The sequence below is a fragment of the Scatophagus argus genome, chromosome 14, assembly GCF_020382885.2.
Source record: "Scatophagus argus isolate fScaArg1 chromosome 14, fScaArg1.pri, whole genome shotgun sequence".
NCBI classification, from domain to species: domain Eukaryota; kingdom Metazoa; phylum Chordata; class Actinopteri; family Scatophagidae; genus Scatophagus; species Scatophagus argus.
The window spans coordinates 6399590-6417268 of NC_058506.1; the positions used below are offsets into that span (position 1 = coordinate 6399590).

Here is a 17679-nt window from a genome sequence, read left to right on the forward strand (position 1 = left end):
AAGGAGTTGAGACAATTATGGTGGTGGTGGAGGGTGCTGAAAAAGGAAGAGCCCGGGATGATGAGTGTGAACAGTGTGAACCGTGGGATGAGACAGAACAAGAAACAGATGCAAGCGAGTGTGTGTGTGTGTGTGTGTGTGTGTCTGTATCCTGGGTTAGCCAAGAGTCACGAATAGAACCATTTGAGGTTGTGGCTGTCATGACTACAAACATGAAACTGTTTTATGTGCACTGGATGAAATGTTAATGTAAAAATATGCATTGTGCAGAAAGGCAGCGCTGCCAGGCATGTGAACCAAGTTGAATCTTTGGATCTTTCTGTGTTTTGAGTGAGAGCCTCAGAGTGAGTCAACAGGAATCTCTAATACAATTTAGTTTCCATGGTGACAGCGGGGACTGATACATCCTTTTCAAACAGAGGGAAAACGCCAGCTTGAAGCCGTTGTTGCTCTGTTTTCTGTCTGAATCATTATTTAGACAAGTGACAACCTGGCAACCCTTACAGAACCTACAAATGAGTCCCTGAGCTGGCTTAGACACATGCCTTATTGAATTTGGAAGAAAAAGAGCATAAATCCGTCAGGAAATGTTGAATGTAGTGACATTTTCGTCAGTGTTCTCTTGCTGTGGACATGGAACAACTTAGTTTTGTTATGCATCCAATGAGGTATAATTTGATATGTTAGTATTCTGGAGCTTGAAGGGCATTAATGAAAGGTTATCATTCTGTCTTTGCTGTCTATCCAGTAGAAGTTCTTTCCACATCAGTAAAGCATTTTTTGGAAATTCAGTTATTTCAGTGCTTTTTAAGAGGCTGTGTGAATGCCTCTGAAACCACTTGTAAATGCAGCTGTTTTTTCGACAGCTCTCCATGTGGCGGTTCATCTTCTGTCCTCCGTCTAATGCACCACTCAGTATCCTCGTTATAAATCCTCCTCATCATGCTCAGAGTTATATTTTTCTTCTCTCTGGTGTTGGCAGAGCATCGTGTCTGTATAACTCCTCACAGATGGGCAAAATACTGACCCTCAGCAGACAGGAAATAAGACACTTGAAGATGATCTATTTGGCATTACTGTTTTATTAGAATATGGCATGAGAATCGCTGTTCAGTAACTGTACATCAGAGTGTAACCTAATAAATATAAATTAATCCACCAAATTTACTGTAGCGTACATTGATGATAAATGTATAAAAGACAGATACAAATAGATATACTTAAATACAGTTTTCTAAAATGCTTTGTTTAGAGCAACTACATAATGACATTCAACCAATCTGTATTTTTCCTCTTTTCCTCGTGGTCCTGTGCTTTAAGAGTGATTGTCCAGACTCAACGCACTCACATTGTTGGAGTTTTGAGGTCTCAGTAGCTTGTGATTGTTTGATGGGAACGTGTACTGTCTGCTGTGTGTCAGCAGGAACACTGACAGACTATTAAAGTTATTTCAGTTAAGGTTACAATTTGGCTGAAATTCAAATCAAAGCAGTTTGAGCTCTGAAGCTTTCATTAGCATCAGAGTGACGAGAAAAGGACTGTGATTGACACAAGAGGTGTGTGTGTGTGTGTGTGTGTGTGAGAGAGAGAGAGAGAGAGAGAAATAGATTCTGTCACATATGGATATGGTTTGATTTATTATTACAAAATGGCTACTGTAGCAGTGGTGAGGACAGTGTGTTTTTAAACTTGAAGCTATCATGTGAAATTTTAAACGAATAAGAGGAACGATGCTTCCTGAAATGTAAAGCCTACCTAACGCACTGTATAAACCCTGGCAGGACAGGTGACTTTGAACATTATTTTGAAAATAATGTATGTATGACATCCTCATCCAAAACTGTTTTGTATTGAGAATGAAATTCACATTCAAAGAATAACACAGGTGATATTCTACATTTTTCTTACTGTCAGCAAATCTTATGAAAAGACCAAAGTCAGCCATACCTGTGAAGCAAAAGTGCCATCATTCCTCTGTGCCACAGAGCTATTAAAAACTATTAGAATCAATAAGTCACACTGTTATGCTGGGTGACGTTCTTTCATCATGATCAACACTGGCATTGTAGCTTATTATGAATCGATGCCACACACACACACACACACACACACACACACACACACACACACACACACACACACACACACACCATCCTGCTGCTGTAAGTACTAACTACTATGTCAAATGTGTATTAATCCATTGCCTGAAAACAGACCCAGAGAAATGGACCATCCACTCCTGTTCATGGGGCATTTGATAAATACTACAGTGCCCTGCTGTCCTCGGAAACTGTGAAATATTTTTTGAAAATCATTAACTGTTTTAAAGATTTATGCCTTCAGTAGAAACAAAGGGACTGGTTATAGTCTGTGACAGTAACTAAGTTACAGAACTACACCAGCCGTATTCTATGGTATTGCTAATTAGTTAATATTGGCAAAAGTTATATGCTTACAATTAAAATGTAGTTATACCTTGCATGAATATAGCAGCATACACAAAATGCACATTATATGTGTAGTAATACCATAATATTTACTTTTCTGTGTTCTGTATTTAAGTTTGCAGAGGTTATTTTGCCTGTTTAAGAAAATCGTGACTGATGATCAGTAGCTCACATGGATCAGTGGTGCAACTACATGTTGACATATGAATTTTAGTTGTATTTCTTTTAACACAGTTAGTATCTACTTCAATAGCCTGTAGTATTCAAGACAGTTTTTCCTGAGTCCCACAGTTTATATACCAGACGTCATTGCCACCAATTACTACGTGAGGAGCTGGCGTAAGACAAACATCACAGTTTGATCTCAGGCTCGAGAGTTTCTGTTTTTCTACTCTTGTTCAAATCTTACATTTCAACCACCGCTCATCAACAAATAGATCAAACCAATGAACACATAACAGCAAAGGCAGCACCAGCCAAGGAAAGACTTTGCTGTTTACAAATCTTAACGGCTTACGTCTGTCCCTTCTGAAAGTCTGTGATTGCAGACGTATTGAGATGACTTCACTGTCTTTACACTTCTGAAATAACTGAAACATTGTCATAGAGTCATTATTGTCTCATCTGTCACTCGTGTCCCACTCACAGTTATTACATACACTGAATAACACTGCATTAGTATGTCTCATGAATCATATCACATTGCTAGTTGGCTGTTTTTAATTGCTTTTTGTACATGGCATGTCTATATTCTATCTCCAGTCAAAGAAAAATTGCTGTGCTAAAATGACTATAGTATAGATGCAGATGAGTAAGAAGTAAACTTCACTGGAAATAGGAATAAGGCGCTCCCTGCACACTAAAAAATACAACAGAACTACGTTTTTTTTTCGTTTTTTTTCTAGAAAAAAAAAACATTGTGCCAAAATCAAATGTGTGTCAAAGAAAGTGAAGACATAGCCTTGCAATGCCTTAGCAGATGTAGATGAAAATACTGCAAACCCAGTCGTCTTTCCTTTCACCTTTCTTAACTGATGTCTTAATTTGGCACAATGTTTTTTAGATATAAACTTTTGGCATTATACGTAGGTCTGAGCATGATGCTCTTTGGAAAGCATGAATTTAGCATGTAGCATAAAATACCTCCTTACAGCTATGGACATACTTATTTTGAATGTACATTATGAGCGCTGACCCTTGAAATCAAACCTTTGATTAATTCCTTGTTGTTTTTGTTAAATTTGACTTTTGGCAGAGGCTGGCGTCAAGGAGATGTTGTGTTGGTCTATCCTTTATCAACACTGTGATTAAAAGTGTGTGTGCACACAATCTATTATTTCCCTGCCAGGTCTTCTGTGTCCTTTACACTGTTTTAAAGTTCTTCTGTACAAACTAAGCTGTTTCTTGGAGTTTTATGAACCTGTAACACAATCAAAGCAGTCATCAGTTGTCAGCCATCTTGAATATATATGATGATACCAAAACAATCTTTTTTTTTTTTTTTTTAGCACATTTTCAAAGTTAAATAATACAGATGTATTATTCTGTTTTCCAGCCCCGAAGCGTTTGGAGATTCACAGTGAGTTGAGCGACTGGATCAGTAAGAGCAGCATGGGAATAATTCCAGCCCTTCAGAAACATATTGTTATTTTGTATGATGGGTCAAAGGCAACACAAACACCTACTGCACTTTTCTCTGTCATCTCAATCCTTCAAAAACGTGTCCAGCCTTCCGACAGCAGTACCTGGGATAAAGCGATATAATCGATATAATCGAGCGGAGGCAACACTTACATTCACATTATCATTCAGATTGGTCTTCTTGTTTTGTCCAAGTTTAGACTGTTGAAAACCCAAGCCAGTGATGGGAGGGATACACTTGTTCCTCTGTGTCTTTCTTATATTGTCTTCGTTTTATTCCTCCCAATCTCCTGTCTGTTAGAAGCTCACCAAGGCGTAGACCATACTTCAGCAGGAAATAGACAAGACATGAAAAACAATCACAACAAATGAGAAGGCCATCACTGAAACCTGACAGAGCAACAATACATTGAAGGATTGTGAATTTAAACCTACCTGTAGAGATAATAGAAGAAAGAGAGCAGATAAAAGCCCAGCTTGCACCAGGACTCCTTCTGACAATAATTAAGAATGTCAGCGTTCATCACACTGACAGGATCGTACATGACCTCTGACCCGTCAGCCGGCCGATGGAAAAACCTGAAAAAGCAGAGAGGTTTGGCTCACGCTCACAAAGGACCAACAGAGGCTTATCAGACATCTGTTATGGGACCGTACCTCCACAGATGGTAGAAGAGCAGCGGGATATTTAGGCCAAGCGTGACCCACTCTCCGGCACACATGAACATCAGGCAGAAGAGTCCGTGGATGGAGTACTCCGGTACCACCAACTAGCCAGAGTAGTCACAAGGAGTCAGGTTACAGGTCTGCATGTTTTGTTTTGTTTTTTAGAAACCAAAATGATTCACCAATCACACTGCAGCAAGTCTCACTGCAACTCCATGCATGTTGTGCTACAATCTATGAAACCAAAGTGACACAGTGAGGCAGACACTTCACGCAGAAGGTGTTAATGTTACTCGTGGCTCACTGCTACTTGCTGTGCAAATATAGTTTCATACACATGTAGACTGCTTTTTAGATGTTAGTAGAAGTAGATGTACTTTGATACAGATACTTCAGGTTGCTAGCTTGCTAGTTGAATCAGTGAGCTGTGAAAATAACACCAATATATTATCACATTTTAAGTTGATATGACAGACTTGTTTGCACATCCCAAATTACAAACTATCAAATTACAAGTTTGGGCTGGTGTGAACATGATGTGAGACCTACTCTTTTGACAGGGCTAAACTGATCACCAGATTGTTTTTGTTGCATCACACTCTGCATTTTTGAGTGATAACGACAAAGATGAAATTCGCATCGCTCTGTCGCCATAGTGCATATTGTCTCCCTCTACCACAGTTAAAGATTTTTGAAACTATATTTGCATGATGTTTGAGATATCTTTTTCATATATTAAGTGATGGTGTGGGTATGCATTAATGGTGCTTAAGTTCCTTGCAGTGCACCACTGCAAAAAATAAATAGCAGCAGTTAGTCAGTTAGTAGCAAACTTCTAAATATCTGAATCTGAATAAACCATTTTCTTTTACACTAACAGACTTTACTCCCATGACAGCAAAGTTTTGGCCAACCAATTGTCCACTGAATCTTAAAATCCTCACAGATAACAGCCACCCTTGTAAGAAAACGCTGTAAAAACATGAACCCTAAATTAATGTGCGATCTTCCCTGATGAATTACAGCCATTTCTGTATGATGTGTACTTGGTGATATAACAACTTGAGCTTATTTAAAGTCATCTGTTTTAATGCAAGTGATCATTTTCTAAAGCACACATATTCAAAATGGCCTCCACAGTGCATAACATTTCAAGGAGACTGAGCTTCTCCTTGAAAGCCTTGTAGGGATTATAAAATGTATTGCAACACATATAAAACCTTCTTCAGTATTCTCCATTTCTATGTGTCTGCAGAGCAGTGATGGTGGGTTGTTAGGAGAGGCTACATATGAAATGAATCAGTGTGTGTCATGATCCTCACAACAGTTAGAAAGACAAATGGTCATGTCTGTCTGAAGCCCCCCTGTCTTAGTCATCCCCCAGCAGCAGGTGAAAAACAACTCTTACTCACTCTGCGAAGCAGGTTGCAGATTCTCTCAATGTTGAGAATCCTTTCCCTCTGTGGAGTGCAAATAAAGAAAGTCTGATTAGCAGTCTACAAATTACTTTTTCACAAAGTCTGTCTATCCATGAAAATAATTCTCAAGGCAGACAAATTGTGAATAAAATGCCAATAAAATGCAAAAACTAGGCTTGGTGAGTACTTTCAAATACACAGAGACACAGATTCCCGCTTCCATTATAGTTAATGTATTTCTGTCATGCAACCAAGCTTGAATGAAACAAGCGGTGGCCTGTTGAAAAAGCCGCAGCCGCAGCCACATCTTAAGCAATAAGGACAGTAACGTTTGGCGCAGACATTTTGTACTTTGCCTTGTAAACTGAGCTGTTTGGTCTCTTGTGGGTCATTAAACAGGAGTCAATGCACAGTTTTAGTAATGAAAGCCATCCATCTTCCAGTTTGAGCAGCAGCTAGTGGCCTCGAATGGTGAGGTTTTTTTTTTTTGGGAGGAGGGGGGGTGTTCTGATTACCTATCAATGCAAATGAAAGCAACAGAGCAGGTCAATAAAAGTTTCAGTATTTTGGGAACATAAGTAGCAACAAAAGTAGCTGCCATATATTTGTGTGTGTAAACCTTACTGGGGTTTATTTCCTCTGTATTTGATGAAGCCTTAACAGGAAAGACTTTCACGCTCATTTTGTGATGTACTGAGGCATCTGTCTTAGTTACAGGATGATGGCTCCCGTTATTGAGGCACCGGTATGTCGGCTCCTTTTAGCCACAGGCTGCACCTTTTATAAATCTGTGGACATAAATTCAAACTCCCTTGGTGACCTCAAAGTGGATTTTGCCCTGAATCTACAGCATCCTGGATCTCCATCCTCACTGTTTATTCACAGTTGTCGGTTTGGGTCTACAGCATTTTTTTCTCTCTCTCTCTCTTACTGCTCGCTTTGTGCATCGCACCCGTCTACGACAATGAGCTTTTAAATGTAAAGAGCGCGGTGCTGGACCTTCTAGCTAAGTTACTATTCACTGCATGGTCTGTAATTGCGCTTGTAAATTGTTGTCCTGCAGTAACTCTGCTTGAATTTTACAGACTGGAGCCTCCCTGAAGTGTCCTAATTAATGTCAGGTCATTCACTTGACTCTAAATATTTAATTATCCCAACTAAGGAAACACAACTGAGAACATTAATCAAAGACAGTGGAGACATTTTACAATATACAGAGTGTATGTAGTTCAGTTAGTAATCTATTTATTGCATTTTGTCACCCAGCCAGTCACAGTGACAGCACAGTGTAACCATGTACACATAAACCTGATTTGGAGACACGTGTTCAGACTCTTCTGTTATGTCCTTTTGTAATTTCTCTGTCACTGACAAATGTTTACTGCTCGTCTCTTTTTTGTAGGCAACAGCAGTGAATGAGCACGAAATAATTGCTGTTTCTTTTCCAAGGCTGTTGCCGTGTTGTACATCTTCTTCTGTTTGTGCAGTTCATTGATTTCGGGAGAGAATGACAGCATCGCATCCCGGATGATCATGTTCTTTCTGAACCCATCTGACATGTTGACATCAGTTAAGATGACACATTTAAGTTTGTGTTATCGATTAAAAAAAACAAAACAAAACAAAACACTTGTACAATATAATGCAATCCAGTACAGTGGCCTTAATCCTGCTGCCAGGAAGCTTGTTGTGTTCAATACTTTTTGATATCCGTCAGAGAAACCAGCCCTCCATCTTTGTATGAGGGAGGACAATGATCCACTTTGAAATGAACATTCACAGCAGCATTTCTTGCAGAGCTACTGTATTGGGTTGAATTAGATTTTACAGGTGTTGCAATTATTGTGTCCACCCCCTGTAGCTGGAGTGCCTCCACACGCCCACAGTCGGCTTTCACAGTTTCCTCTCCCACTCCTCATCACTTTGCAGTTCAGATGCAGGTTCACATGATTGCTAGAACATTAGCTAACTTGTGAAAAAGACATTCACAGCTGCTGTTAACTTGTTAAGCGAATAATGGAATTTATTCACTACTGACTCATGATAATGTTATTTTATGTTTTGCAAAAGATTGAGAAAGAAGTATGCACGCTTTACATAAGCATCACTGCAAGAGTGAAAGACAAAATGTTATGAAATAATCACTGCAGGTCTTTCTGTACAAAAGTATGTTTGCACTTTAGAACATGGGCTGTATTTTCAAGTGTGACTCAAGTGAATAAGTTAGTTCCTGTTAGAGTGAGGTGAGACCTTGTATCTGCGCTTTTATAGAGGTGACAGCACAGTATCTCATTGTGTAAACAGCAGCTTCATTTGCATCAATTTCCTTAACTGATTAAGCCAACGAGCCGACGTCTTTGTGGAAGGCTGATTGCTTCAATCTGCATACAGATGAGTGTTCAAGGCAAATGTTGTCTGGATGCTGCTGTTGCAATCACCTGGAGGCTTGGATTAGTAGGAACTGTTTTCAAAGTAGTACAAATATTTGATGTTGATAGATTAATGAAGAGGCTAATTGTAACTGAATAAAACATTTGAAAGATTCCAAAATCACAAAACCTTCATTTACATAAAATGATGCTTGCTTTTTCATATGATTGCAGGAATTAAATGGCACCGTGCTGTGGATTTTGTATGAAAGCCCATTATTTACAAGCTGTTTATGAGGAGCTGATGAACTCTGTTTAGAAAATTTGTAATACTGACTAATAAATTTAGGGTCATATGCAACATTTTTAGAGAGAAACCATCAATTTGTTCTCAGTCATCACGTGTAGATCATTGAGGCATCTTCTAAGAACTAGAAAGGAGGGATTTCTGTGTGCACACGAGGGTTTGATCATTCTTGAAAGCAGCGAAACAGCAGGGTTCTTACCGCTCTGGTGGGATTGCTCTGATCAATGGGGTTTTTGAAGTCTGTGCGAAGCTCATCAAATGCAATGATCTGAAGAATAACAGACATGTGAGTTTGTTTTCATTTAGAATACCAATGAATGCACATCCTGTAATTGTAATGTAGATATATCAAATAAAGACAGAGTTGGTGTCTTTTCAACATAACACTCATTACATCTTGGAACAGTTTACTGCACACTCACTACATCTACAGCTGCAGCCATAGCTCACGTTACTCAAGCACACATGGTGATTAAATGGCAGATGAGCATGTGCATAATTACTTACGGCTCTTTCTCTTTATTCTGTATATCATATTTATGCAATGTGTCATAAAGTGGCTCCTTATCTAAAATCTGATTTAAATTCCCATGTTGTCACACAGCGTTTGTTCATTAGAAAATACAGAATATTAAAGCAGACTTGCCAACTGAACTAATTTTTAATGACAATTGTCATTCCAAGAGCTCATTCGGATAGACAAATATCTCCTGTGGTGTGTTTCGACGAGATATCTCTCTTTTTTAATTTTCACAAATCATGTTTTTTTATGTGCACTCAAGGAAATGTCAAGTCAAAATGGTTTGCAAACGAACTCTTCATTTGTTTATTCATGATTTCTTTTTTAGCAAAATATCAAAATATATAAAAACTGAGGACACTGTAGAGAAAACAGTGCCACTGTCTCTGTGCTCATAGCTCTCTAACTGCTCCTTATACAAGTGATCATTTTTCTCACCAAATTTCTCCCTGATTAATAGCACTATAAAATAACGAATAAATCTCAGAGAAAAGGCCACCTGCTGTGCTTATCGTCACTTCGGCTTTCAAACGGGGAACCTTCAGTTTGACGGCTCATTAAAAAGCTATAAAAAATACATCATTTGCAGATAAGTGAGCATCTGACTTATGTCCACAATAATAAGAAAACAGAACACTTGAATCTGACTGATATAGAGTCACCCCTGCTGATCATTTCCCCATAGGAATCGATGCGGATCTCGTTTCGTCTTTTTACAGACGTTGTAAACAGATTCAGTTTCCATGGCGACATGGCGAGCCCCTCAGCGGGCTCCATGGTTACTATAGCGGTGATCAAACGTTCTGATTGGTTGAGAGCCACATAGAACTGGGGTGCTGCACCCGTGGGTGGAGACAGACTGGGGGAAGGGGTGAACGAAATCAGTTTCGATGAGCGTGTCAATTATATGGATGAGTGCTGAGCCAGACGCGCGCTTCTCCCCGTCTCTTTCACACACAGACACGCTGACTGACTCATATGTAGTCTCACCCACTTAGTCAGTTGCTACGTTAGTCATTTCAAGTCTTTATATTCATAATGATATGTTATGTATTTCACATTATCCCAGCCTCCAAGGACCGAATGTTAAAGGTGAGAGATCAAAGCAAAGTGTTTGTCGAGTCGGCACTTGTGCAACCAGCAAACCGAGCGCACCAGCGATATGTGTGCAAATTCCACTTAAAATGCCGCAGGCAGACAGATTCGCAACAGTCCGGCATGAAATTTATGATCACTGTGTTTTGCCGCCTCCCTGGACTCATTTCGTGCAGTTTGCTGAAGCCTGAACACCTTGTTTGAGGAGCTGTTTGCTGTTAGCTCTCTGGATCAAAGCTTGTTTTAGTGTGGAGTTGGGGTTTTGGAGAAAGCGTGAGGGTCACAACAGCTCCATTTAATTCTGTTAGTGATGAACCGCAGGTCAGTTAAAGTCACCGCAGTCATTCAAATTTAGACTAGCATCCTTTTTTTTACATGTATTCTCATGCATCTCCCACAACTCTGTGGTCAAATTGTAATTACATCTGCGCTGCATGTTTGAAATGAAATGGACCAAAGAGTCATTTGGTGACTTTGAAGAGGACATTTAAAATGTCAGTCACACATTAGTACAATTACACTAAGGTTATCTTTGAGATCCAGCTGACATATTTATGCATGTCATGACCTCTCGAGCACATGTGTCAAACTCAAAGCCCGCAGGCCAAATCTGGCAGGCGCATCATTTTATGTGGTCCATGAGAGCTTGCAAAGAACATAATTTGCACAATATAATTTAATGATGAGTTACAGAAGTATTGTGTCCATAAACTACATGTCCCAGAATTCCAGCATTCTAATTTTGTTACCTGCCTGCTGAAGGCATCTGTCCCATTATATGTCAGATGATTCTGGATAGGGTGTCAATATCACAGCCATTTCCTGCAGTGGCGCTCTAGACCAGTGGTTCTAGCTGGTAACGTTAACAGTAGCTAAATGTCCAACAAATACAAGTGCCAGTGCCAAAAGAATGCAATTTATTCCACACTTTGACACCACACAAATATAGTAACCTTGGCCATCAAGAAAAGCAACAAAAAGGTGGAGAATTAAAAGGTGGCCAAAGTTACCGTAAGAAATAAATGATGCAGAAGTGAAATCCAGCTTTACTGTGGTTGAAGAAATCATATGACTGTCAGGGTATTTTAGAGGGTGCGTTTTTGAAGCAGTGTGTGCTAAATCTATGTGAATAGTTCTAAACCTGAATGTCTGCTTGCTATCATATAGTCTTACATTACAGACAACCAAAATGCTATTGTGGCCAAGGATCAAAGTGAGTTTGACACCACTGATCTGGAGGACCTGGTCCTGTGTTCCTGTCAATGTTGTACAACTGTGTGTAGGTGGACGTGCTCGTCTGTCTGCGTGGGACGCAGCGTGGATGTTCACAGGCCCTACATGTGCCCATTTCAGTGTCAGTGTGTGTGTGTGTGTGTGTGGTCAGTGGTCCCAGTGTGCACAAAGCTGCTCACCTGCCAAATGACGAAGAAGATGAGGGCAGCGCACAGCACCAAGGTGAGCATGTAGCAGAAGGCCGCAAAGGTGAACGCCATGGCTGTGCCAGCCAGCCTGACGACGAGCTGGGTCGAGAGGGAGAAAGGGAACTTCCCCCTGCTCTCCGTCTCTCTACTGGCTACTGCCCGCTCTCCCTTCTTGGTTTAGAGGAGGTTACTGTCTGTTTTCCCCTCCGACGGGAGCTGAGTCTGTGTCTTCCAGGTGGGTAAAGCACAGTTTTAGTAACAATCAATAATCAGTTTGATCAGTGGCTTCAGTGCTTCCACTCATGCCTCCGTCTTTGTCTCTTCTTGTGTCACAGCAGGACGACCTCTTTCTGGCTTTGATTTAGGAAGCACTTATATGTCTGTTCACAGCCACAGTTGTCTGTTGTTGGCCTGATGCTCCTCTTTTCAGTCTCTGACAGGCAAAATGTCTGTCTCCTCCTCCTCCTCCATGTAGTTTCGCTTTAGACAAAGCCTACACATTTTTTGTTCCTCTCACAGTAACGCAAACCACAAAGTGTCTGAGTGGCACGAAGACAACAGAAGCACAGGATTCTCGTCGATACTAAGCACAGCTCTGCGTTTTAAAAACAGTGAGGATTACTGTGTGAGACCGTTATGGCTTGTGATAGTTCAGTAGTTTGTCGTATGGCTTTCAGTTCATCTGTTGCTCTAAATCAAGAACACCATCCATGACGCATATTTCTAAATCGTATTTAACACGTTTGTAAACAACCATAGTTTGCAAATTAGCTTAAAGTTAGTTGCAGAGAAAATCTCTTTGATGTATTACTTATTTTATTACTACATTTTTAAGAAATGTCTAACCTTCCACATAAATCTGATCACAAGGTATTGCTGTTTAATTGTATTCTGATAAAGCAAATAACTGGTTGCCACTGTGGATTTTTCTATAAAATAACGCTAGTATAAATCAGTGAGCCAGCAAACAGTGGAATCAGGTTTGAAATAAAACAACCATTTAACATCGCAATGCCAATATCACACATCCAAGAGGACTCACAAATACAAGAGTACAATGTTGACACTTTCAGTTAGCATGGATCAACATCTCAACTGATCTTAATATCGAGTAGAGAATACCTGTGTCTGGTCGGAGACGTGTCTGCCACTGAACAGTCCACTCTGTCCTCGTCAATTTGGGTCGGCACCATGTCAGAATTCTCTGCTCTGCATCTTTCCCTCAGACGCATCCCTCAGATTTCTCCAAAAACATTTAGATATGTCTTTGCTGACGTACAGGGTTAATTATTCAGTTCTGGGAGGGGAAAAAAGGTGGAATATTTAGCGAGGAACATGCAGAACATCTACATGTTGAGTCGCATTTATTCTCATTTTGAGATCACTCCAGTTATCAAGCAAAAATCCCCACAGCCCTCAGAAGTCTTAAGTTAATTAGTCCACCTGTCTATTGTCTCCCCTTTCCTTATTTGCTTCTCTTTCTTTCCAAAGTCCCCTTTGCTTTTATCTCTTCCAGATAATTTGAAAACAGACCTGAATGTGTTTCCTGAGTCTACCGTCTCTGTCTGTCTCTTTCCCTATTTCTTAAACTGCGAGAGAAATATTTCCACCACGCTTGATGTTATAACAGTCGACCAATAGCGTTGCTCTGTCTCCCTCCCTCTCTTATTTGCTCTCGCCCTCCTCCCTCCTTGTCTGTCAGTCTCCCTCTCTCTTGCATTTATACATTTCCATAATCTCTTGTTCCCCAGAGAGTGATGAGGGGGCAGGGCAGGCTGCAAATGCTTTTCCTTTTGTCTGCATCTCTCTGTCTGTCTCCCTTATTCCCTTTCAGCAAAGCGTTTAGTCATCTGTCATTTTATGAAATGTAAGTCTGGATCTCAGAGCGTGTTGCTCTCAATCACCTGTCATTCCTTTCACTTCTCTGCTCAATTAGCTGTTCGCTCAACATCTATTAAGTAGCTCGGTTTCACCCTTTGTGTCCTTTCTTCTCATTTCTTGTTGGGTTTTTTTTTTTTTTGGTTTTTTCAACCATAGTTTATTATTGAAGAGCTTTTAGAAACTGCTGGTGCTCCAGTGCACATTGATGCCACATCTTTTGTCAGAAGCATTCAATAATACTATTACTGCTGATTCTCCGTGTTGATCTGTACAACGTTTCTTAGACAGATGCCAAAGTCTGAAAGGAAAAGCACCACAAATCACCGAATACACAAATACTTCAGCCATAAGTAACCCAGCATCGTCTCATTATTGTCACACTTCTCTGCGGTTAAGTGTCAGGACGGGGGCGATGTCATGATGTAATGCAGTGCTTCTCAACATTTTTGTCTGGCATACCCACAGTTACAATACACCTTTATCAACTCCAGCTGGTATGTTCCAGTCAAGGTCTTAGAAATGGATTGTAAACTGGTTTTTTTAACACTATTTGTGATATAAAAGTGAATGTACGATATTTTTCATGCAACTGAACTGTCAACGTTTTGTCAAGTTTGCTACCACCAAAAATTGGACATTTCAATCATTTATTCATTACTTTCAGCGATTTCAGATTTTGGTCTTTTTCCTTTGCTTCCTGCTTGACGAAGAGAAGTCTTATTTGGATTGACAGAGTGGCAGCAGTTCCCTTGGGATACAGATCTTTGAACATTTATTCACTGATTCACTTATTCACTCATTTGACTAAGGGCAAGGAATTTAGATGATGTCAGCTTCCTCAGACTTTTGTCAGTTTAGAGATTATTGAGGAATCTACTGCAGGCTGTCTAGTTTGCATTGTAACCATTCATGTTTTGTCAACAATTCATAGACTCATGTCAGATTTCACACCATAAACTTTGTTAGATGAACTGTCTAATGTACATTACCGGTCATTATTTACTTACTGTATTTTTACTCTGATCAACAGAAACCTGCCTGAAATGAATGAAAAAAACATGGTGTACTGCCTGTCTCACACTTGATGCACTGTTGATTTATTATGTGCCTGTATAGCCTGGTTCCAGACCTCTGAATCACCGCCCACATGTTGAAGTGAAAAGAAATGCCATTTCAGTGTGATTATCAGGCCTATACAGCACATACAGTACATATGGCTGATGGCTTGTCATGGAAATTTGGTGTGAAGAGATTGCAATCTGGGTTACAGCACAAAGAAGTGAATGGGTGGCTTTCAGCAATCTGGGTCAGTGTGTTAGCCATCTAATGGTTAAACAGAGGCTGCTGGTCTATTCCGGTTTACTGCGTTGTCGATGGTTGGGGATTCCCTGCAGTCTGGTCAAACTGTGTTGAGGTGTTATTTTTAATGTAAATTGCTTTTTCATTTTTATAATTCCCAAAGCAATTTGGGTTGTTACACATACAAAGCTATAACATAACACTTTAGCATATAAACTGCAGTTAGATTCCACTGGTACTGAAGGCTGCCAGACAGGCCTGAGCTGAAAGTTTTGGCTCCATCGTGAGCCAGTAGCTCACAAATCATAAACACCACATGAGTGTGTCTGGACCAAAACCACCAGGAGAAGTCCAAGAAGGTTAGTACTCTGGCCCTCAGAGTGAGCTCTTAAATTCCCCACTTTGTTCTCATTAAAACTTACTCTTACATGATGATCAGCAGCATGAGATTGTTACATAAAGTTAATAAGTACGACACCTTAAAGGTATTCTGCAAGCATTTGCCACTTTCTTTGGTAATTTCTAATCAGATTTAACTTGGCTTGACTTTGACACTGACAGTTGTCTGAGCCACCTGTTAGAGGGAAACCAAAGGAACATCTGGTCCTCCTGGTTTTGTGATGGCTGCTACCATCACAATGACACACACCATTTGTCATTATTTACACTGTCTATAAAAACTGTTAACTATTTAGCATTCTCATTTTTTCAGATTTTATTGTTGGAGATGAATCTATGAAGAACACATGGACTTTAAAAGTGGCAAAAGTTATATAAATGCATAGAAGGAAATATTTGAATATTCTGAAAAGTCGGTATGTATTGTGTAGCTTTGATGGCCGTTTATATTACTCTTGTAAGTTTCTGTAGCTGTATGTGTACTTTGTAAATTAAATAAATAAATAAAAAGTGTAAAGAGGGTGGGATAATGTTGTTGAGGATATTGTGACCTATTGGTCACATGATCAATCCATGAACCACATACACAGAAAGTGTTAACAGTGTCAGTCACCTCCTGATGGATGGAACACATACAGTGCAGAGCATCATTTATTACGTGCACTAACTGCACTAACATGCACTAACAAACTATAACCAGCCCTCTTACTGAAACCTACTGGAGGATGTTTTGTCAGAGGTTGTAGACCTGGTGTCTCATTGCTGGCTTCAGTCTTCCCCCTAGTGGTGATAGTAATTGACTGCAGCTCATGATGTCCTTCCACATTCCTTGCTGTCACACAGCAAAGGCACCAGTATAATTTGAAAGTCCCGCTGAACACATATGTTGCAGCGTGGGCTGGTGTTTAAGTAATTAGAGCTTTTTCTTTGTTTGTGTAACAATTCTAAGTTTTAAAAGTTGAAGTACACAGCGTTAATGACAAAATGTCATTTTATTTTATTCAAAGCAGCTAGGCTGACAGATACATGAAAATGTTTGTGAGCTAAAGAATTCAATAAAATGTTACTGCTCCTCTTTATGTTTGAAGTGCAGTGGCCACCATTAATCACTGCTTTGAGCCTTTAAGCCAGTGATGCAGACGTCAAAATCATAATGACAGTCGTGGCAGAGAGAGATTTTTATTAATATTATCACAAGTTTCACATTAGCCTGAAAAACTGCTGGTTTAACACTTGTTAATGTAAACATGTATTCTATGCTTTACTGCATAACTTCAGTTGGACTTTTGCTGTGTCTTGTTAAGGACAGCAATCAGATCAGTTGTGCGTTGACTTCTGCAGCAATGAAGACTGACATTGTAACTCGCTCACCCGGTTCAAATCCGTGTCTGGAATTCCAAGAAGAGTTTAATTGGTGCATTAGGGCAAATCGAGACTGACAGGTTTTGAGCTGTCCACAAGATGGCAACATATGAGAGGCAGAGGCAGCAACAGATGGCCGCATTAGGTGTCTAACAGCGGTATTGATTTACAAATGAGTCACTCTCACAGCAGAGTCCTCCCATGGTTTTACTGTATTTGCTGTACATGTAGGCTATAAAACATCCTTGTTAACTCACTTGATGGACAGAAAGCATCTTTATTTATTACTGAGGGAAGAAACTGCAAGAAAACTACTGTTATGTGCCAGAAAAGGAAGAGAAAGGTCAAGTCTTTCAGTATGCACTTATATTTGAAGATCTATTATGATTGCAAGCTGGACTGATGGCTCATTAACCTCAGTCACAGTACCTCAGTGGGAATTAAAGCGCAGCACAGCTCAGTGCTCTGAACAGCTGAGGGCAGTGTTTAGTGGGATATTGCATCAATTAGTAGATATCAAGACCCTCCCCAGGGTACTGATGGGTGTTGAAGTCATCTGCCAGTATGCTAAGAAACAAGATGGGGTCAGTTTAATGTTGCCTGACCTGCTGCCCTTTGGGCCTAAATTCTTTTTTTCCCCTTACAGCTTTATTGATCACTTTAACAATGAAAAGATAAAAAGCCTAACAGGGCACCCGTAGGACACAGAGCCATTGAAACCCAAAGCATATATTTCAGCTTTGTATTTTGGTTCAGAAGCTATTAGACACTGGGGTTAATTGTGCACAGATGCTTCCAGTTCCGAAAACAAAAAGATACCATATGTCCTGAAAAGACCCTTTTATTGTTGTCAA

The 17679-nt window shown here is 39.9% G+C and overlaps 1 protein-coding gene across 5 annotated transcripts; it reads right to left on the reverse strand.

Moving 5' to 3' along the window:
- Positions 1-1987: 1987 nt before the first annotated feature.
- Positions 1988-13151, reverse strand: cnih2 (cornichon family AMPA receptor auxiliary protein 2). Of its 5 annotated transcripts, none has more exons than XR_006845303.1 (7): positions 10017-10122; positions 9048-9116; positions 6167-6214; positions 4746-4858; positions 4524-4667; positions 4242-4413; positions 1988-3867 (listed from the first exon to the last, which is right to left on the reverse strand). XR_006845303.1 is itself a non-coding variant. In XM_046411711.1 (7 exons), exons 2-7 carry the CDS (start codon positions 11954-11956, stop codon positions 4386-4388), a joined length of 483 nt encoding a protein of 160 aa, XP_046267667.1. In that variant the 5' UTR covers positions 11957-12112; positions 13007-13151; the 3' UTR covers positions 1988-4385. The 5 variants fall into 5 exon arrangements, 3 of the variants coding, with proteins under 3 accessions (XP_046267667.1, XP_046267666.1, XP_046267665.1); XR_006845302.1 differs by having other exon boundaries at positions 1988-4076; XM_046411711.1 differs by lacking the exon at positions 10017-10122 and adding exons at positions 11876-12112; positions 13007-13151 and having other exon boundaries at positions 1988-4413.
- Positions 13152-17679: the final 4528 nt, after the last annotated feature.